At 37.9% G+C, this 26,539-nt stretch overlaps 1 protein-coding gene across 4 annotated transcripts in view; it reads left to right on the top strand.

Moving 5' to 3' along the window:
- The window catches only part of MRPL3 (mitochondrial ribosomal protein L3), a 59,722-nt gene that overhangs the window by 17,075 nt on the left and 16,108 nt on the right, over positions 1–26,539 (top strand). For all 4 annotated transcript variants that reach the window (XR_013828537.1, XR_013828538.1, XR_013828539.1 and 1 more), the window contains exons 7-9: positions 13,012–13,120; positions 14,517–14,594; positions 16,116–16,193. Coding sequence is in view for 1 of the 4 variants with exons in the window: in XM_079922925.1 (XP_079779051.1) it covers positions 13,012–13,120; positions 14,517–14,594; positions 16,116–16,193 (265 nt within the window). In the remaining 3 variants the exon portion in view is untranslated. The remainder of the gene's footprint in view (positions 1–13,011; positions 13,121–14,516; positions 14,595–16,115; positions 16,194–26,539) is intronic.

Genomic DNA, 26,539 nt, shown 5'->3' with positions numbered 1-26,539 from the left:
GTGGTGGTATTTGGGGTACTGTAGTTTTTTTTTAATATCTTACCATCTGTTAAGATAAGCCCAGTACTGGCTAGATAATCTCCAGGAAACTTTAAATCTTACAGAAGTATTTTTTCAAAAATCAGTTGAGGTTATCTCACTATGGAATGAAGTCACCAAGCCTTTAAATGTGTTTATATAGAAATTGTTCAGGCCATGCACATATGGTCACCTTATCTTTGATAAAAGGAGGCAGGAATGTACAGTGGAGAAAGGACAGCCTCTTCAATAAGTGGTGCTGGGAAAACTGGACAGGTACATGTAAAAGTATGAGATTAGATCACTCCCTAACACCATACACAAAAATAAGCTCAAAATGGATTAAAGACCTAAATGTAAGGCTAGAAACTATCAAACTCTTAGAGGAAAACATAGGCAGAACACTCTATGACATAAATCACAGCAAGATCCTTTTTGACCCACCTCCTAGAGAAATGGAAATAAAAACAAAAATAAACAAATGGGACCTAATGAAACTTCAAAGCTTCTGCACAGCAAAGGAAACCATAAACAAGACCAAAAGACAACCCTCAGAATGGGAGAAAATATTTGCAAATGAAGCAACTGACAAAGGATTAATCTCCAAAATTTATAAGCAACTCATGCAGCTCAATAACAAAAAAACAAACAACCCAATCCAAAAATGGGCAGAAGACCTAAATAGACATTTCTCCAAAGAAGATACACAGACTGCCAACAAACACATGAAAGAATGCTCAACATCACTAATCATTAGAGAAATGCAAATCAAAAGTACAATGAGATATCATCTCACAGCAGTCAGAATGGCCATCATCAAAAAATCTAGAAACAATAAATGCTGGAGAGGGTGTGGAGAAAAGGGAACCCTCTTGCACTGTTGGTGGGAATGTAAATTGATACAGCCACTGTGGAGAACAGTATGGAGGTTCCTTAAAAAACTACAAATAGAACTACCATATGACCCAGGAACCCCACTACTGGGCATATACCCTGAGAAAACCATAATTCAAAAAGAGTCATGTACCAAAATGTTCATTGCAGCTCTATTTACAATAGCCCAGAGATGGAAACAACCTAAGTGTCCATCATCGGATGAATGAATAAAGAAGATGTGGCACATATATACAGTGGAATATTACTCAGCCATAAAAAGAGACGAAATTGAGCTATTTGTAATGAGGTGGATAGACCTGGAGTCTGTCATACAGAGTGAAGTAAGTCAGAAAGAGAAAGGCAAATACTGTATGCTAACACATATATATGGAATTTAAGGAAAAAAAATGTCATGAAGAACCTAGGGGGAAGATAGGAATAAAGACACAGACCTACTAGAGAAAGGACTTGAGGATATGGGGAGGGGGAAGGGTAAGCTGTGGCAAAGCGAGAGAGAGGCATGGACATATATACACTACCAAATGTAAGGTAGATAGCTAGTGGGAAGCAGCCGCATAGCACAGGGAGATCAGCTCGGTGCTTTGTGACCGCCTGGAGGGGTGGGATAGGGAGGGAGACACAAGAGGGAAGAGATATGGGAACATATGTATATGTATAACTGATTCACTTTGTTATAAAGCAGAAACTAACACGCCATTGTAAAGCAATTATACTCTAATAAAGAAGTTAAAAAAAAAAAGAAGAAGAAATTATTCAGGGACTTCCCTCGTGGCTCAATGGTTAAGAATCGCCTGCCAATTCAGGGGATACGGGTTCGAGCCCTGGTCTAGGAAGATCCCACATGCTGTGGAGCAACTAAGCCCGTGCGCCGCAACTACGGAGCCTGTGCTTTAGAGCCCGCGAGCCACAACTACTAAGCCTGTGTGCCACAACTACTGAAGCCCGCGCACCTAGAGCCCATGCTCTGCCACAAGAGAAGGCACTGCAATGAGAAGCCCACGCACCGCGATGAAGAGTAGCCCCCACTAGCTGCAACTAGAGAAAGCTGGCACGCAGCAATGAAGACCCAACTCAGCCAAAAATAAAAAAATTAAAATTAAAAAAAATAGAAATAAATTGTTCAGTATCAGTTGTTAGAATCCACATGATCTAAGCTAAGCTTAACTCCAGATATCAGCTCTTGTAATGTGGCTGGCAGGATCTTAGTTCCCCAACCAGAGATCAAACCCTGGCCCACGGCAGTGAAAGTGCCCATTCCTAACCACTGGACCACCAGGCAATTTCCCAGCTCTTGTCCATTCTTGTTTCGTGTTCTATCAGCATAGATGGTAGTTTCACTGATTTATGTGCCTGTTTTGTTTTTGGAATATTCTGACTGAGAACTCTTTGAAAATGAACAGTGGCCCACTGGTGCTCTGGGTTAACCTTAGAGTCACAGTGACTGAGACAGAGCAGCTTCTTATATCCAAGGAAACCAGATAAATCCAGCATCGGTTTCTTAAATGCGGTCAGATATTTCTTCACTTCCACATTATTACTGCCTACTTTTAAATACGGGCCATTGCACACAGGTCCTAGGGGCCTTAACTTTTTAATATTTATTTATTTTTGGCTGTGTTGGGTCTTCGTTTCTGTGCGAGGGCTTTCTCTAGTTGCGGCAAGCGGGGGCCACTCTTCATCGCCGTGTGCGGGCCTCTCACTATCGCGGCCTCTCTTGTTGTGGAGCACAGGCTCCAGGGGCGCAGGCTCAGTAGTTGTGGCTCACAGGCCTAGTTGCTCCACGGCATGTGGGATCTTCCCAGACCAGGGCTTGAACCCATGTCCCCTGCATTGGCAGGCAGATTCTCAACCACTGCGCCACCAGGGAAGCCCAGGGGCCTTAACTTTTGATTAGCTCTTTCGAAGTGGAGTGGGCTAGGTTGGTGGTGGAGTAGAGGAAAGTGGGGCCTCTTTAAAGAGACTGTGAACCTTCCTCTTTTTCTCCCTGCTTCCTGATTGTTGCGAACTCATTCCTAATTGCTGGGGCGTCTGAAATTACTGGTCTTTTGGAAACGTTTGTCCTGCCTACCCTTGTGAAGAAGTCAAAATATTGGAGCTGTAAAGCTTTGGTTTGAGTAAGTGGGGAGACGTGTGTGTTGTGAATCAGATGGTTTTACTTTTTAAATGCCTGAATTATTACGTATGATAAAATGCCTCACGGTAATTTGTTAATTTACACACAGTTAATAAGGTGTGCATTCCGTTACATATTTTACAGGGTAAATGAGATATTCAGGAAGCCCTGCAAAGTCGGATTCCTTTGTTAGCAGATGCTCTGTGGCAGTGTTTGTGACTAGCTTGGGTTGGAGCCTAACCCTTTCAGTGCCTGTGTTCACTAGATGCTTTCATTTCATATGCTACTGTTGGGTTTCCTTGGCTTCCTAAAAGCTATTTTTAAAACTTCAGGCTTCTCCTTGTGAGTGTAAAGTGGAAGGAGAGTGTGTTGGTTTTGTTTTGTGTTTTAAGATCGTGTACCTAGCAAACAAGAGTGTGTACAGCCATGTGCCAGCCTCAGGACTAGATGGCTGATGAGAGCTGGGAGAGTAACTAACCCTGGGATTTAGAGTAGTTGACATTCAACTCTGGAAAAGGGGCGCCTGCATTTGAGAAAACCCTCATTGTTGTGTGGGTTGCAGTACCGTTTTCTGTTTGACTTTGTGTAGCATGTGCACTGTACTCTGGTGTGCGTACCTTTTCGGGGTATTACTTGAGATCAAAATGAAACAGACTTTGACCTTTCACTAAATGTTGCCAATGGCTGCAGCTCTTGGAGCTGGCATGTTATTACAGCCTCAGGATGCTTGTAAGTGCTTCCGAATTTACAGAGCTCTGTCCTCATGTGGAGATGTTTTGGATTCCTCCTGGGTGCAGGCTTATTAGGTCTCAGCTACACCCAGTCCTGGTGGAAGCTGTCTCTTTGCTGTTGACTTTCCTGTGCATGTGTACGTGCACGCACACATGAATTTGCTTGCTTTTCTTTTTCCTTTTTAAATTCTTTTACATCCTTTCCCTGATGCTTCTCATTTTTTGGACAGTTCCCCCGGCTTGGTGTTTTAGCCCTCACAGCCAATGAGAATGTTTTTTTTCCTTGTTAACTGTAAATGGAACCATTATCTTTTGGACATAGGCTCTGAGTTCTTGCAGTCTCTTGGTATGGCTCACTTACAGCCAGAGATTTTCTACCTTGTCCTCCATTTTCAGCCCCTGTTTTAAAATTTTGAAACTTCTGGGCTCCATTGTCTTTATTATTAATCCTGTTACAGGTGCAAACACTAGAGAAAAAATGGTGCAGTGACATGGTTAGGTCAGATGAGGGACATGGGTTCACAGCCTGGAGCATCATTTCCCACACTTCAGTGGGCTTCACAATCTCCCCTACCTCCACTCCCCCACCAATCTTCAGATTCATTAGATCTGGGGTAGTACCTGAGAATTTGCATTTCTAACAAGTTCCCAGGTTGTGTGGATGTTGCTAGTCCAGGGACCACACTCTGAGAATCACTGGACTGGAGAATAGTCAGGAACTCACCAGTGGACCTTCTTTTCCTGCTGCTCCTTTACCCAGCACAGAGTCCCAGTGCCTGCCTTTTCTCAACTCTACTCAAATTATAACATGAACATCTGTTTTAAAGCAGGCAAGTCTAATTAATCCAGTTTCAAATAACATTGCCAGTAAAAGCAGGCCTTTGTATTACCCACATTTTAGTTAGCATGAAACTGAAAGCTGGTCTCCTTAGTAACTGGCTTCATCATCTCCTTTCCATTAGAGATGAATTTGTTTGAGACATTTTTCTTAATTGAAATTGTTCATTTTTCTCATGTTGTAATAGTGATATTTAATGGTTAAATCTATACTTATATTTCAAGTTTTTTACCTTATACCTTCAATTTTAATTGCTGGATTAAATATACTTTAGAAATAACTAACTAAATAAGAAAAATTAAAATGGAAAAGTACTAATTTAAGAAAATACAATGTTAATAGAATCTTTCTACTTCAAGAATGAAATTGTCTGCAGACATTTTCTTTTTAGTGACCAGTAACCAACAGTAGCACCCTCTTGAAGGCTTCCTTAAATTTTTTAAATGTTCCTCTTTCAATGATTGCATTGGGAAATCTGCTTACACTGAAAGATACATTGTATTTACCTGTGCTGAATTTGGATATAATTTTCTATATAAATAAGTAAATTTACCATTGTTGCATTAGAGTGTGAGGTGAATATATATTTACTAGAGTTCTTTTTAATTTTTACTTTTAAACCAGAAATAGTTTTTTATCTAAAAGGTCTGAGTATACAAATTTAGATTATATGGGAAAGATCTTTACATCTAATATATAAAACCATTCTAGCAGAATAATTTTTCACAGTTTTCATTATGCTATAAATAGGTAATAAGGCCCAATCTTTGAAATATGTCAGTTTTATGTAATTTATTCTAAATAAAATTTAAAGTGTAGCACGTATATTGATACGTTCCCCACACCACCACCACTACCCACTTCCTATACTAGGACCCTTTTAAAGATTATATTCTTATTCTGTAATTATATTCCACCATAACTTCTAATAGATGATGGGTTTGGGGGCCTAACATTTTCCCTTTCTTTCTCAGTTTTGAGGAGGAAACCTCTCTAGATAATATATAAAGAGTGGGTGAGATAAAGTATGACTGTTGATTCTACCCTCAACATAGGATGTTTAGTCCATTGTTTTCTGTTGAATCCTAGCAGTGCTTATTTTAACTTGTAGAATTTTTCCTTTTTTAGGGAACGAAATCAGAAAAAAATTAAAGTAAGATAAAAATAAAACTGTAAAAATGCATTCTGCAGTGTTTAGGAGAAAATGTTAGGTCCCTGTCTCAAAGGACTTGAAGGACACAGGTGGTGATGCACCCATAACGGTGGGCATGGGGGCACTTTCCTGCCAGGTGTCTCACTGAACTTTGAATTCATGACAGTGGCAAGCCTAAAGTAATTTCTTGAATCCCAGATTGAAATCAGAAAACAGCTCATTCAGCTACTTCTTTCTGAGTGAAAGATAATCTAAAACTCTATGAGTCTGGGCTAATGAAAACAACCCATATATTTTCAGGCACAATCATATTACTTTAATAGCAATTTCTGGCGTAATCTTACTTTTTTTGAAGTTAACAGTGTGCTTTAAATCCTCATTACCCTTTGGCCTCAAAATAGAAAAATAGGTGCTTACTTTGATAATGTTATCCATGGTAGTAAAACTGAAAGGAGTTGGGGAGAGTTAATTTGGGTTCTTTCATTAAAATATCAAAATGTGTACAGAAATATTGTCCATCAGAGCCTTAAGGTGATTAAAAAGCCAGGTAGGTTCTTAACAAAGCAAAGACTCTGGGCTGTGTGAGCAGTCCTGCACACTGTTCAGAGAAGGTTGCCTGCACGTGGTCGGAAGCCTTCCCCACTAGCTTGTTATTCTGACTGGTGGGTGTTTGCTGGGAACTCGGAGGGAAAGAGGGTGGATGCTGCCTTCAGGGAACAATTGCTCTCCAGCCCTGCACATTTGCAATTTTATTCATTTTTAATAAGTTACTTTATTTACTATTCAAAGCAGTAAATTTTTAAGCATACAGTTTTCAAAATGAGTAAACTGTAGAGGGAAGTAGTCTCTAAAAAATAATCCCTCTTCAGTCAAGTCAAAATGAGTGTCTCATCAGCGGTGGTCTAGGGAAAGCATGGATCTACTTCTCAGCAGCTCTGTGACCTAAACAGCTTTCTTAACCTCTCAGTCGCCTCATGTTTAACACAAGACTAATTACAGCACCTACCTCATAGCCATGTTTTAAAGACTGAATGAGATAATGCACAGAAGGCTCTTAGCTCAAGATCTGGGACATAGTGAATGCTCAGGACTATTGGCTGCTATTGCTATTGGTGATATTACTGTTTTTTCATTTGTTTCAAAATTTTAAAGGAAAAATCTGTTTTCCTCAATAGGAAATATCTTTTTAAATGAATTAACAACATTAAGTCATTAGGAATTAGATTGTGGTATTTTCTAATACATCAAATCGTTGCCTCTTACTTTAGACTGTTTTGTATAGCAAAGTAGTAGCTTTACAAAACACTCTAGGTGGGCTTCCCTGGTGGCGCAGTGGTTGAGAGTCCGCCTGCCGGTGCAGGGGACACGGGTTCGTGCCCCGGTCTAGGAAGATCCCACGTGCCACGGAGCAGCTGGGCCCGTGAGCCATAGCCGCTGAGCCTGCGCGTCTGGAGCCTGTGCTCCCCAACGGGAGAGGCCACAACAGTGAGAGAGAGGCCCGCGTACCACAAAAAAAAACAAAAAAAAACACTCTAGGTAATTTTAAGAATACATAATACCTGCTACATCAGGAATTTACAGTGTAATGAGGATGCCCTTGAAATAACTCCATGCGTCTCTGATATGCTACTTTATTTTTGCTTTACTCTATTTCTCAAGAGGCAGTATGATCTGGGTTAAAAGCATGACCAGATACTTTCATTTACCAGGCATTTGACCTTGGGCAAGTGGCTTAACCTCTCTGGATGTGGATTTCATTATCTTTAACATAAGGGTTTGGGAGTAAATGGTTTCTAAGGTTCCTTTTTTTTTTTTTTTAATGTAGGTTTTTGTTTTCTTAAGTATAGTTGATTTACAATATCGTGTTAGTTTCAGGTGTACAGCAAAGTGATTGAGTTATACATTACATATCCTTTATCATGTTCTTTTCCATTATGGTTTATTACAGGATATTGAATATAGTTCCCTGAGCTATACAGTAGGTCCTTGTTGGTTATTTATTTTATATTTTGTAGTTTGTATCTGCTAATCCCAAACGGCTAATTTATCCCTCCCCACCCTTTTCCTCTCTGGTAACCATAAATTTGTGTTCTAGGTCTGTGAGTCTGTTTCTGTTTTGTAAATGTTCACTTGTATCATTTCTTTTTTAGATTCCACATATTCTAAGTTTCCTTTCAATTCTAAAAATCTGTTTCCAAAAAATAATCCCTCAGTTTTCCAAGTGGCATAACTCACTGTTTTCTATATTAATGAAGAAGTAATACTCATAAAACTGTTGTGTCTTTCCATGATATTGCAGAATTATTTGAGTTTTTGAGTTTTCTTCTTTGAGAAGAGCAGACTGAACTCAGGACAGCAAACGTGGTGTTCTGGGTTTACTTAGAACAGCTGGAAAATGCTCCCTCTGTAAGAGGACTCAAAGAAATCACTGCACATTTGGCTCTTCGTACTATTGAATGAGCTAGATTTGATGTCAGAAAGCTGTGAGCGGTCCACTCTTAGCAGTCAGTTGTTGGTAAAAATGTTCCCAGATATTGATGGGAGCTTTATAGTTTTTAGACATAAACAGAATACCTGCAGTTCAGGTCATGCTGTCACAAATTCATCCTGGAGAGTAACAGCCATACAGATCTTCCATGCCAGCTTTTAACTGTATGTGAGGGGACACAAAGCAACTGGAAGATTCCACCATGACTTACCTGTGTGCTCAGGAGCTGTTTTATATCACTGATGGAATAGGTTTAGACAACAACACTGAGTTGAGTAGAAATTGACTCCCAGCATTTACAGGGATCTTCAGTGGCAAGGGCAAAACTCAGTGATGAGAATTTTGAAGGAATTTCCTTGAGGACTCAGAATGGATGGACTCGAGAGCACTCCTCACCTCATGGACATTTTGTTTTATCTGCATATAAAAGTGTATCCAGAACCATGCAGTCAAAGGCAGTTTCCCACAAAGTGGGGAAATACATGATGGGTTTGTATTAAAACCTTTGTGTCTGCTGGTAGACATTTAGGCATTTGTCAATGTGACAGGGAAATGAAATTCATAGTATTCTCTAGAGATTTATAGAATGCAGTTGGAAACACTAAATTATGCATTCTATTCTGCAAGATTCTTACAGTCAAACCTTTAAGCCCCTCCTTGCCTTTTCTTAATATAATCTTCATAAACTTTTATAAAAAACAAGCCCATTATACAGCATTTGGAAACTACAGGACAAAATAAAGGAAATAATCATCTCTCTTCCTAAGACACAGTTATAGCCAGTAACAAAATTAGTCTGAGTTCTCTAGGTAGGGCACTAGGGTTAGATGCTGCACAATCCCTGCACTTCATGAACTTAAAGTATAGTGAGGAAATATACCCAGAAACAAGGGCAATAAAGCCTAAATTTAAATCGCATCTCTGAGATTTTTTGAGGAAGTTTTGGTTTTAGCAAGTATGAATGCTCTAAATAAAATAAATTTTTTATGTTTTCCTAATTTGCAGATATGTTTCACTAAATTTGGAACTTCTAACATTGTGTTCTTAGCTGATATGAATTTTCCTTTATTTGTTTTTTTTCTGCTGTCATTAAAAACTGCAGCAGAAAAGGGGTGGGAGAGATGAAGTACGTTATGTGTTTTATATCCTATTTAGTAAAGTGAAGGTATTATTTTATGTGACTTGTGAAAACCTTATGTTTGAACTCTGCATGGGTTTGCTAAGTGTAGATTCATTCATATCTTGCTTTTTGTTTTGTTTTTGTTCTCCAGTTGGGCGACAACTGAGAGAAACAACAGAATAGACACCTGTGCCCCCTCCGTGGAGCAACAGGTGCCCTCTGTTCTCCGTAGTCTCAATTCAGCCAGTGATTTGTCACATCATGTGTGTCTTACCCTTTTGTTTAAATGTTATTTATTGAAGAGGCTCCTGTAGTACACAGTATAACAACATGATGTGTTCTAGAACTAGATTGAAAAACAGTCTGTAATTGGCTGACAGTAATTAGCAGTTTCAGGATACCACTTTGATCTTGTAATCGTTTGCTGGTAAAATGAGCTGAATTATCTTCCTGTAATTTACCTGGAGTGTTTTTTACTGATGCACACATGCATGCTCTCTCTTTAAGCAGGAGATGAATCAGTTTGAGAACTCAAGTTACCAACAAACTTTCTACCAAGAATGACCAGTGTTAGAATGCCGTATTTTGAAAACATGCTCATTTTAGATTTGGCATTGCCAGTCCGTTCCCTTGTTTTCTTTAAAGTGTTATTTGCCAGGGCTTCCCTGGTGGTGCATTGGGTAAGAAGCCACCTGCCAATGAAGGGGGCATGGGTTCGAGCCCTGATCTGGGAAGATCCCACATGCTGTGGAGCAACTAAGCCCATGCACCACAACTGTTGAGCCTGCGCTGTAAAACAACTGAAGCCCGCGCACCTAGAGACCCTGCTCTGCAACAAGAGAAGCCACCACAATGAGAAGCCTATGCACCACTACGAAGAGTAGCCCCCACTCGCCACAACTGGAGAAAGCCCACGTGCAGCAACGAAGACCCAGTGCAGCCAAAAATAAAATAAATGAAATAAATTTATAAAACATTTTTTAAAATGTTATTTGCCAAACAATATCATAAGTTCAAATGACTCTTTAGGTACTTCTTTTTTATTTTTAAATTGCAAAGCATTTATTTTTCAAATATCAATATATTCTAAAATTCAGCGTTAAGTAGAAATATTTGTTAAGTTTCTGAAGCAAAATTTCAGTAAAATATTTGATTATCATAGTTTGCCTTCTTAGATGTTAACCTTGCAAAGTTTATAGTGACTTTTCAATGAATATATGTTAAATTTCTGCTTTAGCTCTTTGATCAAGCATAAGCATTATTTTGAATTTTGGAGGCAAAAAATCAATTATGTACAGGCACGCCTCGGAGATACTGCAGTTTGGTTCCAGACAACGGCAGTAAAGCGAGTCAAGCTTTTGGTTTCCTAGTGCATATAGAAGTTATGTTTAACACTGTACTGTAGCCTGTACAATAGCATTATATCTAAAAAAACAATGTATGTGCCTTAATTTAAAAATACTTCATGGCTTAAAAATGAACGAAATATAATGCCATTTTCAGCGACATGGATGGACCTAGAGATTGTCATACAGAGTGAAGTAAGTCAGAAAGAGAAAGACATATATCGTATAATATCACTTATATGTGGAATCTAGAAAAATGGTACAGATGAACTTGTTTGCAAAGCAGAAATAGAGTCACACATGTAGAAAACAAACTTGCGGTTACCAAGGGGGGAAGGGTAGGGTGGGATGAATTGGGAGTTTAGGACTGACATATATGCACTACTATATATATAGTAGGTAACTAATAAGAACCTACTGTATAGCACAGGGAACTCTACTCAATGCTCTTGAGTAGGTGGTGACCTAAATGGGAAGGAAATTTTAAAGAGTGGATATATGTATATGTATATCTGATTTACTTTGCTGTACAGCAGAAACTAACACAACATTGTAAAGCAACTATACTCCAATAAAAATTTAAAAAAAAAAACAACTTCATGGCCAAAAAGTGCTAATCATTATCTGATCACACAAGGTTACCACAAACCTTTCAAACTGTAAAAACCACTGTATCTGCGGAGCATAATAAAACAAGGTGTGCTGGTCAGTGTACTCCATGTGATGTGTTCAGTTGATTAATGTGAAAAAAGCTACATTTAAATTATTCATATACAAATAACTTTTGACATGTGATATGATATTATTCGACTGTTATATTCTATACATATTCGTATTATTTTTATGCTGGTTTCTTGAGTTATCTAAAACAAACCATCTTAGTCATGTGGGCTTACTTCAATCCATTACTCTCTGATAATTCTTTGTTAAATGCATAGCAAAGTCCTTGTGGAAATTACATAGTTTTCAAAATCTTTTGTTATTGGTCCTTTTTGTAAATGTCCTGAACTGGGCACTATTTATTTAATAATAGCTAGCTTTATTAAATTAAGGGAACACAGCATGAAAAATATGTTGACATATTATCTAATGAAAGGTGGAAAAAGTGTTCATCTTAAGAGTCTATAAAACTAAGGCTGGTAGAGTCTTACAATTCATTCTAGCCCTTTCCTTGTATCATTTGTCCTGATATATTTGACAGAGATAAACTCTAATGCTGCTTGAACCTTAGTGTCGTTTCTACCTACACTGCATAATGTTTCTCTAGTTAGCAGAATTTGAAAATAGAATGGTTTTGTTTAAAAATTGAAATATTAGATTTTTTCTCTGATTTTATTTCTCCATTGGCTTCTGATTCAAACCTTGAAACCAAGATCCATCTTCTAAACTTGTTCAGCATTTAGGGCATTATTACTGTTTTATTTTGTGTTGTATTGTATATTGCTGCCTAGCACATTACCCTAAAATACAACAGCCTAAAACAACAAACATTTATTACCTCACAGTTTCTGTGGTCGTAACTCCCAGTACAGCTTAGCTGGGTGCCTCTGGCTCAGGGTCTCTCACGAAGCTGCAGCCGAGGCAACAGTCAAGGCCGTGGTCATCTCAGGGTTCAACTTGGGAAGAAGTGCCTACAAACTCATTAACATGGCCACTGGTGAGCGTCAGGTCCACAGTTGCTGGCTAGAGAGGTCTTTGCTGCATAACTCTCCATAGGATAGCAGCTGGCTTCCTTCAGAACCGAGAGTGCAGAGATGGAAGCCAGTGTCTTTGTAACCAAGAGTCAGAGGTGACATCTCATCTCTTCTGCCATAGTTTATTCCTTAAGAGGTGAGTTGCTAGGTCCACACAGACTCAAGGGGAGGTGATTGATCACACAGGGGCATGTGTACCAGGAGGTGGGTTTTTTCAGGGGTTTTTTTTGTTTTTAATTTTTATTGGAGTATAGTTGCTTTACAGAAGGCGGGGGTCTTAATGGTGGCCTGCTGCATTGCTTACAAGTACTGTGAGCTTATAAAATGTCCCACTTTTACTGTGTTGTGTCATAGGATTAGGATGATAGAACTGCTTAGCTTGCTGTTGTCTCACAATCTTGAACTAATCATTTTATGTAGAATGAGACTCCAGGAAGGGGTGCAAACCAGGACAGAGATAAAGGCACGTTCATTTGTAGTTTTGCTTGTATGGCCTTTTCTAGTTATTTGGATAAGGAACTTAGCTAAAAACTCTAAGGTACTATCAAAGTATACAGTTGGGGGTATTTTATCCTCTGTTCATTATGTAAATTCTAATGTTTATCTTGTTCAGTATTGGTAAAGGTTTCCAAGGTGTCATGAAAAGATGGGGATTTAAAGGCCAGCCAGCTACTCACGGTCAAACAAAAACCCACAGAAGGCCTGGAGCTATTTCAACTGGTGTAAGTATAACTTAGTGATCCTCTTTTTAGTACTAAAGATTCAGCTTTTGTGTATATGGTGCTTTAGTCTGTCCTTGGGATCAAGTCACATTATTTGAATCTTACTCCAGGTGGGTCCTAATAAAAGTCACACATTTATGGGTCCTGGCCTTACTTTCCAGAGCCAGACTTGAATCACTTGGTTATATCCTACGTACTTACGGCCAGTGTTCTCAGTACTTGTCTGCCTACTTTCTTTCCCATCTCTGTCTCCCATCCTACACTCTGAAGTCAGCTGTAAGTGATCAGGGATCAGAATGCCCTGCCATCTTCCCACACTGCTTCCTTCACAGATTTGTTTTTGCCTTAGAAGAGACCATTGGGAAAAGTTGTCAAGGACAATATAATGATGAAGGGGAAAGTAATAGAGAAAAAATGGAGAAATAGACAATAAGAGCATAGGAAGGAGAGAAGGAGATTTGTACTGCTAATTTAGTCCTACTGAATATCTCTCCCAGAGGTGTATCATAAAGAGCCTGGGGGATTCTTACTCTTGGGTGGGAAGAGTATGGAAGGGCTCAGGAGTGGCACTTAACTAGATATACTTTTTTGTTAATACTTTTTACTTTGGAACCATGTTAATGTTTTACAAATTCAAAGTAAAATAAAAATGGGGGGAATCCATAATGGAATATAATTAGAAAATGAACATAACTATTTCAAATGAGTAACAGAACCTCACTGAAGTGGGGGACTAGAGTGGACTAATAACTCAAGTAACTTGTGAACACATAGTTGTTGGCTGTATACCCAGAGTCTAAATTTAAAATGTACTATGTGCATGTGTTGAGTGTTAGTTAGCCATTCTGAGATAATTTTCTGTGAATTATAGGATTGACCAGATAAGTGAATATATTGATAATGGAAGCTAAGTTTCTCACTATTGGTGGTAACTAACTCTCTCCTTTAGTCACTTTGCAGAAGGATAGTAACATCAAAAGCCAGGGTGGGAGAGTAGGAGCATTCCAGCAGCTGTGGACTGGATGGAGTCCAAGTCAGTTAATACAGAAGATTTGTGAAAACAGGCCAGGCAGTCCATTTTTTCTTTGAATGGTGATGTTACATGTTTTTATGTCCTTCTCAGCCATTATTGGCTCAGTTGCTGCTCTCTTGTTACTGAATTTTTCTCCTAAATATGTTCTTAGTCTATATTTTTTTGTTCTAATCTAATTTAGAAAGGGAATTCTCTAGGGGTAAATGTGACTAAATCCATGTTTAGTTCTTTACTGGGGGCTAGCAAAATGGAGGAAAAAATAAAACATTTTAATGACATATCTTACTTGCATTTTGGTTTGATTGGTACTGTGCGAAATTGAGAATACTGCTTAAAAGTGCTACTTTTGTTTCTCTCCTTTAGGATGTTGCCAGAGTCTGGCCTGGAACCAAAATGCCTGGGCAATTGGGGAACATAGATAGGACAGCATTTGGACTGAAAGTAAGTTTCTGGAGTGGCTTTTTATAGGAGTGGTTAAATTAGTGCCTAAAGGCAAACGCACCAGCATACATATTTAACGTGTGTCTGCGTATGGTGGTTCTAATAGGTTTTACAATTATTGAGGGGTGGGGGAAACGTGTACTCTGTGTGTGTGTGTGTGTGTGTGTGTGTGTTGGAGTTGTCATATATGTTCATTTAACATGCAAGCCATGGAAAATGCACTCATTAAAAAGAAAAAGTTAATTGTCTACTATTTGACCTGGAAGATTTCCACAGTGTTGTTGCATGAAAAAATAGAGATTCAGAGCATTACGTATAATACTCTTATAAAAGAGTAAACAGAAACTCCCTACATGTATATGTCACCATGCCATGTAAGCACAGAGAAGAGTAGATGGTTATATATCATATTGCTTTCGATTAAATGTCAAATGTGTAGGTGGATGTGGGTGAGGAATAGGAGAGAGGAAGACAAAATAGGAGACAATCAAAATAGGAAAATAGAGTACTAAAAAAGCATGTGGTATATATCCATTTTTGTAAAATAATTATATATTTAAAAGGGGCGGGGAGTTAAATTCACTGTCTGCTAACTTGAGGAACATATGTAATATCTAAGTGAAAATGAGTTGTACATAATAGGTGCCATGTAATTATATTTTTATTAAAACAACTAATCTGTCTATATGTGTGAAAAGTATAGAAAGTACAAAAAAGAAAATAGGTCATTCAAAAGAACAACCCCCAAAGACAACCACTGGTAACATTTTGGTACATATTCTTTCATTCTCTATTCTAGATGTATTTTATTTATAAATTTTAACCAGCAGAAGTTTTAAAAATTTTATATAATTAAATCTAAGGGGTTTTTTTTCCCCTCTTCTGTTACATTTATACTTGCCATAGACAACCATTTGTATCTGTCTTTGTGCATTTTCTTTTCATGTATGCATATGTGTGACAGGAGAGAGATTTCAGTTGCCCTAGTATTTAACGTTTAGCCGTGAGCTATGGGTCAAACTTGATTTTACCCCCAAATACTTTTTCAATACCATTTCTTGACTGTTCTCTCATTTGTGTAAATGTTTTTCCCACATGAAGATCTGTTTGAAGGCCATCTGCTCAGCACACTTTTTAAAAAAATTAGACCCAGAGAGGTTTCGGCTTCCCAGTTTCTAGTTGCAGCAAGCTCATGTTAACTAAGAATAAAATAAAACTGAATTTTCATGTGTTATTCTTAATGGTGCCAGGAGAATATTGAAATATCGAAGTAGTCTTGATCGTTCAGTCACATTTATACTTAAAATGAGAGTTTTCTACCACTTACATGAGACATATCTGTTGTAGTATTACAGTACAAGTCATCCATAGGATTTGAAATTTTTATTCTCATTCAATATTTTGAGGTGCTAACATGATTATTTCTTTACAGGCTACTTATAGCCTCAGCTTTTGTTTGTATTGATATAAGTATATTCTAATATTTTTAACTCTTAAGGTTTGATTTTATTTCCACTTCAGGTGTGGAGAATAAACACAAAGCACAATATAATCTATGTAAATGGCTCTGTACCTGGACACAAAAATTGCTTAGTAAAGGTATGTATAACTCTCTTTATTTTCCCTTGTTCAGAGATGTGGATGTGTGCCATAAGTTCTCCTCTCACCCATAAATGTGTCTTGAAAATAAGTAGCTGTTTCTCGACATGTTCTTTGCTATTTTTTCTGCTTTTTAGTAGCACCTGAGTGAGAAAATTGCACAAAATAACCTATAGCCTATGTCTCTAAAACCATAAACCTGCACAAAGGGTAGGTCCAGTAAGAGGTTCTTTAGAAATACAAAAGGATATTAGCAAAACTACTTGCAAAAATATCAATATATCTCTATCCTTCCAAAAAATAACTTTTTCATTTTTTAAGAGTACTTTGACATGGGAACCAGAAGTATATGTGGTGGAAATAAAATGAGAAATGAGAATCAACAAGAAAGGTGGTTTGAGGTGGACATTTTAAGGAAAGATTTATTATTATTATTATTACTAGCATTGCTCTGTTTTCCTTAAAAATACATTTTTATGTTCAAAACATGAAGAGAAGAAAACATGTTATACAAGATAGACTTGAAAAAACATTCTTAAGCTCTCAGAGATTTATTTCCATCAAATAAAATACAGAATAAATATTCAACGTGGGATTTAAGTCAACATAATACAAAATGAGACATCACTTTTGAATTTTCCATTCTGAAAATAAATTTGTAGTTGAAGTGATACCAGCAGTTCCCCAAAATAGATTCTTCATTACTCTTCCAACAATAACAACAAAATTAGGCTGAAACTTAACCCTCAGATTTTTCAAAAAACCTGTCTTTTTCTATGTATTCTTTTTTTTTTTTTTTTTTTTTTTTTGTGGTACGCGGGCTTCTCACTGCTGTGGCCTCTCCCACTGCGGAGCACAGGCTCTGGATGCGCAGGCTCAGCAGCCATGGCCCACGGGCCCAGCCACCCCACGGCATGTGGGATCCTCCCGGACCGGGGCGCGAACCTGTGTCCCCTGCATCGGCAGGCAGACTCTCAACCATTGCGCCACCAGGGAAGCCCCTTCTTTTCATTTCTTAAAGTAGGTTCCGTTACTAGCATAAGGTACAATATTTGTTTCAGTCTTACAGTAATTAGAATTCCCTTTCTGGAACTCCTCACTTTTTTGACTAGAGTATTCTCATTTTTTTTTTTAAAGAAAAAATGCATTTGATTAATTCTTGCAGGATTTTTTGGTCTTTTTTTTTTTTTTTTTAAGTTTGCAGTTTTTTAGGTTTAAGTAAGTTTTCAGGCCCCTGGTGACCCAAGTCATGTACATAGTAACAGGTACTTGAAGCCAGCACATTGTCATTGTGCTTTTCCTAACATTTTGGCCTCATAATTCAGTGTATTCCTACCTCCAGATTTATTACATTGTTATAAATATAACAACCTAATAAAAAAGAAAAAAGGAAAATGATCATTTTTCATAATAAATTATACTGGATAGCAGATGAAGTTTTAAACATTGTCAAATCCTCCTTTTCTCCCCATTTGCTGTATACAGTTCTAGGCTGGCTTCCAGCTGAGCCTCACTGTTGCTGTGACTCCTCAGGTTCACCTCAGCATCTTCCTTGACTCCAGCAGGGATGAACAGGTGAACTGCCTTGAAAAACCATATGTGCAGGGTTCTGATCTGGCTGTTATAAATAGTTTATAATCAACAACACTTATTACTCAGATTTTTCCACGCACTTCAATAAAGATTGCCTCCAGAAACTCAATCCATTTAATGGATGGTGGCTTGCTATCACTGAAGATATTCAGAAGGTACACTGAAGGCAATTCCAAAAGAGGAGTCCAAATACATTTTGAGAAACTATACCATCAGAGAGAAATGTCTAGACACTTTGAACTGTTAACACACTAGGTGAATATATTTCCAACAAACAGATTTTGATAAAAGAACTCATCTTGAAAAAAAAACCTTTGAAATATAGTGCCTTTTAACGGTCTTTTATAACCTTAAATGTCTGTCCCAAACATTAAGGTGTGGGTTTGGGGGAGTTTTTTGTGGGCTTATGTTTTAGATGCCAAAAGTTTGGTAAATCTTCTGAAAACAGTCACCCCACTTTGTCCATTCTTCCCAGTGATCCCATAGCAGGTGAATAAGCCCCTTGCCATTGGAGGTTGAGGCTCGTCCTGCTGGACAGGCAGCCTTACTGGCACCCACTCACTGCACAGGAGCTTTTGGTTCCATCAGAGTACAGAGTACAGGGCTGCCTGTCATTCATTCTAAAGTTAGTAAGATAGTCTTAGGGATAACCAACCTGTTTAATTAATGTAAGCTTTTTGTTCTTTGGATTCACTAATGTACTAAGAGAGCCTAAAGAACTGTTATTTACAGCATAGTGTACTGTAATATTTGTGTGTGCTTGTCCCTATATCCTAATTTATAATTTAAGTTTATTTTCAGATTTGCCTGTTTTTTGTGTGTGTGTGTCCTACCTCCAGCTTCCCTAAAAAGTGTTTGAACTGGTTTGCCGATATACATAAATATAAAAAGAATGAGAGGGAGTCCTGAAGGCAGGGAAATAATAAAGCCAGGGATAAGATTCAGTGCACAAAAACATGTACCAGCAAATTCGGGACAAGATGGTGGAGAAGAGGGACCTTGAGCCCACCTTCTCTTATGAGCACACCAAAATCACAACTAACTGCTGAACAATCATCAATTAAAGAAAAAGCTGGAACCTACCAAAAAAGATATTCTACATGATATAAAAAAGAAACCACAATGAGATTATAGGAGGGGTGCACTTGTGATGTAATCAAATCCTTTACTACCTGGCGACACAAAAACTGGAGAATGATTATATCACAGAACTTCTCCCACAGGAGTGAGAGTTCTGAGCCTGACGTCAGCCTCCCCAGCTGGGGGCCTGGCATCAGGAAGAGGAGCTCCCAGAGCATTTGGCTTTGAAGGCCAGTGGGACTTGATAGCAGGAGCTCCACAGGACTGGGGGAAGCAGAGACCTCACTCATAAAGGGCACATGCAGAATCTCATGCACCTGGAACCCGGGCAAAAGCAGTAATTTCATAGGAGCCTGTGCCAGACCTACCTGCTGGTCTTGGAGGGTCTCCTGGGAAGGTAGGGGGCAGCTGTGGCTCACCCTTAGGACATAAAAACCAGTGGCAGATGTATTAGGGAGTATTCATCTTCATGAACTCTTGCTGGAGGCTGACATCTTGCTTGGGTCATTAGCACCAAAACCTGGCCCCACCCAACAGCCTGTAGGCTCCAGTGCTGGGACACCTCAAGCAAACAACCAAGTGGGCAGGAACACAGCTGCATCTGTCAGCAGACAGGCTGCCTAAAGACTTCCTGAGCCCACAGCTGTCTTTGGACACACCCTTTGACACGGCCCTGCCCACCAGAGGGTGAGGAATCAGCTCCACCAACCAGTGGGCTGGGACCAGCCCCTCCTGTCAGGAAGCCTGCACAAGCCTCTAGAGCAGCCCCATCCAGCCACGGGCAGACACCAGAAGCAAGAAAACTACGATCACACAGCCTGTGGAACTGGGTCTGCAAACAGACTGGTCCCTGATCCTTCAGGGATGAGAGGGAAGTGTACTGCTGGGACATACAGGACATCCCACTTCTCCAAGGTTGAGAAATGTAATTAACCTACCACACACATAAAAATACGAGTAGAAATTTAGACAGACTGAGGTGGCAGAGGAATATGTTTCAGATGAAGGAACAAGATAAAATCCCTGAAGAACAGTGAAGTGAAGTGGAGGTAGGCAGTGTACTCGAGGAGTTCAGAGTAATGATTGTAAAGATGATCCAGGAATTTGGGAAAAGAATGGATGCACAGAGCAAGAAATTAGAAGTTTTTAACAAAGTCAGAAAATATAAAGAGCAACCAAACAGAGATGAATATAATAACTGAAATGAAAAATACACTAGAAAGAACCAGTAGCAGAATAAATGAGGCAGAAGAATAGAGCAGTGAACTGGAAGGCATAGTAGTAGAAATCACTGCCGTGTAACAGAATAAAAAAGAATGAGAAGAAATTAGGACAGTTTAAGAGAACTTTGGGACATCAGGCACACTAACATTCCCATTGTAGGGATTCTAGAAAAGGAGAGAGAAAGGGCCTGAGAAAATGCTTGAAGAGATAATAACTGAAAACTTCCCTAACCTGGGGAAGGAAACAATCACCCAAGTCCAGGAAGCGCAGAGTCCCATAGAGGATTAACCCAAAGAGAAACACACCAAGACACATAGTAATCAAATTGACAATACTTAAAGATAGAGAAAATATGAAAAGCAGCAAGGGAAAAGGTATAAATAATGTACAAGGGAACTCCCATAAGATGGTCAGCTGATTTTTGAGCAGAAACTCTGTAGGCCAGAAGGGAATGGCATGATGTATTTAAAGTGATGAAAAAATCTACAGCCATGAATACCCAGCAAGGTCCTCATTCAGATTTGTTGGAGAAATCAAAAACTTTACAGACAAGCAAAAGATAAAAGAATTCAGCACCACCAAACCCGTTTTACAACAAATGCTAAAGGAACTTTTCTAAGGGGAAAAGAAAAGGCTGCAACTAGAAACAAGAAAATTATGAAATGGAAAAGCTCACTGGTAAAGGCAAACATGATAAAGGTAAATTGTCCACACACAAACTAGTAGGGAGGTTAAAAGACAAAAGTAGTAAAATCATCTGTATCCACAATACACAGTTAAGGGATACATAAAACAATTAGATGTGAAATATGATATCAGGGACCTCCCTGGTGGTACAGTGGTTAAGAATCTGCCTGTCAGTACAAGGGACACGGGTTCAAGCCCTGGTCCGGGAAGATCCCACATGCCGTGGAGCAACTAAGTCCGTGCACCACAACTACTGAGCCTGCGCTCTAGAGCCCATGTGCCTAGAACCCGTGCTCCACAACAAGAGAAGCCACCACAATGAGAAGCCCATGCACTGCAACCAAGAGTAGCCCTTACTCGCTGCAACTGGAGAAAGGCTGTGCACAGCAACAAAGACCCAATGCAGCCCCCCAAAATAATTAATTAATTAAAGGAAAAAAAGAAATAGATCAAAAACAGTAATCGTGAAGGGAGGAGAGTACAAATGTGGGGTATTTAAAATGCAGTTGAAATGAGATCAGCAACTTAAAACAATCATATATATTTATATATATAAACACACACACTGCTATACTAAAACATAGTAACCACAAACCAAAAATCTATAATACATATACACACAATAAAGAAAAAGGAATCCAAACGTAACACAGATAGTCATCAAATCACAAGAGCAGAGAACTAAGAAGAAAGGGACAAAAGACCTACAGAAATCCAATAACAAAATGGCAATAAGAACATGTATATTGATAATTACCTTAAATGTAAGCGGATCAAATACTCCAATCAGAAGGCATAGACTGGCTAAATAGATACAAAAACTAGACCCGTATACGTGCTGTCTACAAGAGACCCACTTCAGATCTAGAGACACACAAAGTAGGGATGGAAAAAGATATTCCATTGCAAATGCAAATCAAAAGAAAGCTGGAGTAGGAATACTCATATCAGACAAAATAGACTTTAAAATAAAGACGGTTACAAGAGAGAAGGACACCACATAATGATCAAGGGATCAATCCAAGAAGAGATATAACAATTGTAAATATATATGCACCCAACATAGGAATACCTCAACATATAAGGCAGATGTTAATAGACATAAAAGTAGAAATTGACAGTAATAATAATGGGGGACTTTAACGCCCCACTTAAATCAATGGACAGATCGTCCAGACAGAAAATCACTAAGGGAAACACAAGCCTTAAATGACACATTAGACCAGATGGGCTCAATTGATATGTATAGAACCTTCCATCTGAAAGCAGAATACACATTTCAAGTGCACATGGAACATTCTCCAGGATTGATCATATGTTGGGCCACAAAGCAAGCTGTAGTAAATTTAAGAAAATTGAAATTGAATCAAGCATCTTTTCAGACCACAACTCTGTGAGTTTAGAAGACAACCAGGGAATTCCCTGGTGGTCCAGTGGTTAGGACTCCGTGCTTTCACTGCCAAGGGTGCATGTTTAATCCCTTGTCAGGGAACTAATATCCCACAAGCCACCCGATGCAGCCCAAGAAAAAGAAAGAAAGAAAAGAAAACAGCCACAAGAAAAAAAACTGCAAAAAACACAAACACGTGGAAGTTAAACAGTATGCCACTAAACAACCAATGGATCACTGAAAAAATCAAAGAGTAAATCAAAAAATACTTAGAAAATCATGAAAACGAAAACACAATGATACAAAACCTATTGGACACAGCAAAAGCAGTTCTAAGAGGGAAGTCTATAGCAGTACAATCTTACCTCAGGAAACAAGAAAAACATCAAATAAACAACATAACCTTACACCTAAAGCAACTAGAGAAAGAACAGTTGAAACCTAAAGTTAGCAGAAAGAAAGAAATCATGAAGATCAGAGCAGAAATAAATGAAATAGACACTTTAAAAAAAATCAATAGAAAAGATCAATGAAATAAAAGCTGATTCTTTGAAAAGATAAAATTGGTAAACCTTTAGCCAGGCTCATTATGAAAAAAAAGGAGGGCCCAAATCAGTAAAATCAGAAATGAAAAAGCAGAAGTTACAACCAATACCACAGAAGTACAAAGGATCATAAGAGGCTGCTACGAGCAACTATATAGCCATAAAATGGACAACCCTGAAGAAATGGACAAATTCTTAAAAACGTGCGATCTCTCAAGACTGAACCAGGAAGAAATAGAAAATATGAACAGACGAGTTACCAGTACTGGAATTGAATCAGTAATTTTAAAACTCCCAACAAACAAAAGTCCACGACCAGATGGCTTCAGGCAAATTCTACCAAACATTTAGAGAAGAGTTAACACCTGTCCTTCTGAAATGATTTCAAAAAATTGCAGAGGAAGGAACACTTCTGAACTCATTCTATGAGACCACCATCACCTTGATACCAAAACCAAAGATATCACAAAAAAAGAAAAGTACAGGCCAATATCACTGATGATCATAGATGCAAAAATCCTCAACAAAATCAAACCAAATAAAAAAGAAAATCTAGCCAACCGAATCCAACAATACATTAAAAGGATCATACACCATGATCAAGTGGGATTTATCACAGGGGTATAATGAATTTTCAGTATCTGCAAATCAATTTGTGTGATACACCACATTAACAAGTTGAAGAATAAAATTATATGGTCATCTCAATAGATGCAGAAAAAGCTTTTGATAAAATTCAACATCCATTTATGATTAAAAAAAACTCCAGAAAGTGGGCATAGAGGCAACCTACCTCAGTATAATAAAGGCCATATGTGATGAGCCCACAGCTAACATCATAATCAACAGCAAAAAGTTGAAAGCATTTCCTCTAAGATCAGGCACAAGACAGTTGCCCACTTTTGCCACTTTTATTCAACATAGTTTTGTAATTCCTAGCCACAGCAATCAGAGAAGAAAAAGAAATAAAAGGAATCCAGATTGGAAAAGAAGTAATTAAATTGTCACTTTTGCAGATGACGTGATACTATACATAGAAAATCATGAAGATGCTATCAGAAAACTACTAGAGCTCATCAATGAATTCTGTAAAGTTGCAGGGTACAAATTAATACATAGAAGTCTGTTGCACTTCTATACACTAACAACAAAAATCAGAAAGTAAAGGAAACAATCCCATTTACAATCACATCAAAAACAATAAAATACTTAGGAACAAACCTACCTAAGGAGGCAAAAAAACCTGTACTCTGAACATTATGAGACGCTGATGAAGGAAATTAAAGAAGACACAAACAGATGGAAAGATATATGATGTTCTTGGATTGGAAGAATCTATATTGTTAAAATGACCATACTATCCAAGGCAATCTATAGATTCAATGCATTTCCTATCAAATTTCCAATGGCATTTTTCACAGAAGTAGAACAAGAAATTTTAAAATTTGTATGGAAACACAAAGGACCCCAAACAGCCAAAGCAATCATAAGAAGGAAGAATGGAGCTAGAGGAATCAGGCTCCCTGACTACAGAGCTACAGTAAGCAAAACAGTATGGTACTGGCACAAAAACAGACATGTAGATCAATGGAACTAGATAGAAATCCCAAAAACAAAGCTGTGCACACATATGGTCAGTCTACATCAAAGGAGGCAAGAATATACAATAGAGAAAAGGCAGTCTTTTCAATATGTAATGCTGGTAAAACTGGACAGCTCTGTGTACAAGATTAAAACATTCTCTAGCACCAAATACAAAAATAAATTCAAACTGGATTAAAGACCTAAATATAAGACCAGATACTATAAAACTCCTAGAGGAATAAACAGGCAGAACACTCTTTGACATAAATTGCAGCAATATCTTTTTTGATCCATCTCCTAGAGTAATGGAAATAAAAACAAAAATAAACAAATGGGATCTAATTAAACTTAAATGCGTTTGCACAGAAAAGGAAACCATAAAATGGAAAGACAACCTGCAGGATGGGAGAAAATATTTGCAAAACGATGCTACCAACAAGAGATTAATTTCCAAATGTACAAACAGCTCATACAGCTCAATATCAAAAAAAACCAAACAACCAAATCAAAAAACGGGCAAAAGACATTTAATGTCTAAGTAGACATTTCTCGGAAGAAGACATACATGTGGCCAAAAGGCATATGAAAAATAATGCCCAACGTCGCTAATTAGTAGGGAAATGCAAATCAGAAAAAGCTATAATGAGGTATCACCTCACACCAGTCAGAATGGCCATCATCAAAATGTCTACCAATACTAAGTGCTGGAGTAGGTGTGGAGAAAAGGGAACCCTCCTGCACTGTTGGTGGGAATGTGAATTGGTGCAGCTACTATGGAAAACAGTATGGAGACTTTTTAAAACTAAAAGCAGAGTTACCATATGGTCCAGCGATCCCACTCCTGGGTATATATCTAGAGGAAACGATAATTTAAAAAGATACATGCACCCCAATGTTCATCGCAGCACTATTTACAGTAGCCAAGAGATGGAAACAACCTAAATGTCCATCGACAGAGGAATGGATAAAGAAGCCATGGTACATTTATACAATGAAATACTACTCAGCCATAAAAAAAGGAAATAATGCCATTTGCAGCAACATGGATGGACTAGAGATTATCATATTAAGTGAAGAAAGCCAGATAAAAGATATTATACGATATCGCTTATATGTGGAATCTAAAAAATGATACAAATGAACTTATTTACAAAACAGAAATAGACTCACAAACATAGAAAACAAACTTATGGTTACCAAAGGGGAAAGGGGTGACGGAGGGATAAATTAGGAGTTTGGGACTAGCAGATACAAAGTACTATATATAAAACAGATAACCAACAAAGACCTACTGTATAGCAAAGGGAACTATACTCAATATCTTCTGATAACCTATAATGGGAAAGAATATGTAAAAGAATATGTATATATGTATAACTGAATCACCTTGCTGTTTCTTGGGTATAATAGATATATAAAAATTTGAAAGTACCTGAGAATTCACCATTTAGGCAATTTATAACTAAATTTTCACAGTTATCAAATTTGCACAGAAAGTTTTGTTGTTCGTTTTGTTGTTTATCTGCTTGGGTTTTATTTTCAGTTACAAATTCTGAGACAATTGAATTGGTAAGAATTTGACTTTTTTTCCCCAAGTTAAAGTTCACCTCAAGATTAGTGGATTGGAAAAAAAGGTTAAACAAGTATATTTTCTTCTGGGCAACTTACTGATAATTTCTTGGAACAATTTTAATGAGAAAAATTAATATAGGTGTTTTTCTGTACTTAGCTATTCCTAGCAGCTGTGTACTTACTTCAACCATATTATTCATTTCTTATTGCCAAAATGAGTATGCCTTATCTTAATCTGTTTGTGTAATTACGTGTAATTGTTTTTTTACTTCTCTCTGAATGAAGGCTGTAGAGTGAGTCAGAAGCTTTAAAGAACCCAGTGTTTTCCAAAAATATAACCCAACATTTTAGATCATATCAATATCTGTACTATTCCTCAGTTAATGAATTTACAAATGTAATTAGAATATTTTTAGAATATAAAGAGCTAATACAGCTGTTTTCAAGACTTCTGGGTTTATTATTGTTTCTGTTAAATACTATTCTGTCCTTAGCTTCTCAAAGAGAACACTACTTGTTAAATACAAGCTAATTTCCTTAACAAAACTTGATATTTTGGGTTATGTGCTCTTAGAATTAAGGCTAACAAAAGTACTAGGTAAATTTTATATTTTTTAACCCAAGCTCAAAAATTTATGGTAGAATATAGAATAATAAAAATGTAAGTAGAT

This window comes from Stenella coeruleoalba (assembly GCF_951394435.1).
Source record: "Stenella coeruleoalba genome assembly, chromosome: 5".
NCBI classification, from domain to species: Eukaryota; Metazoa; Chordata; class Mammalia; order Artiodactyla; family Delphinidae; genus Stenella; species Stenella coeruleoalba.
Note: the sequence above shows the minus strand (reverse complement) of the source record. Positions and strands in the feature narration are given on the sequence as shown.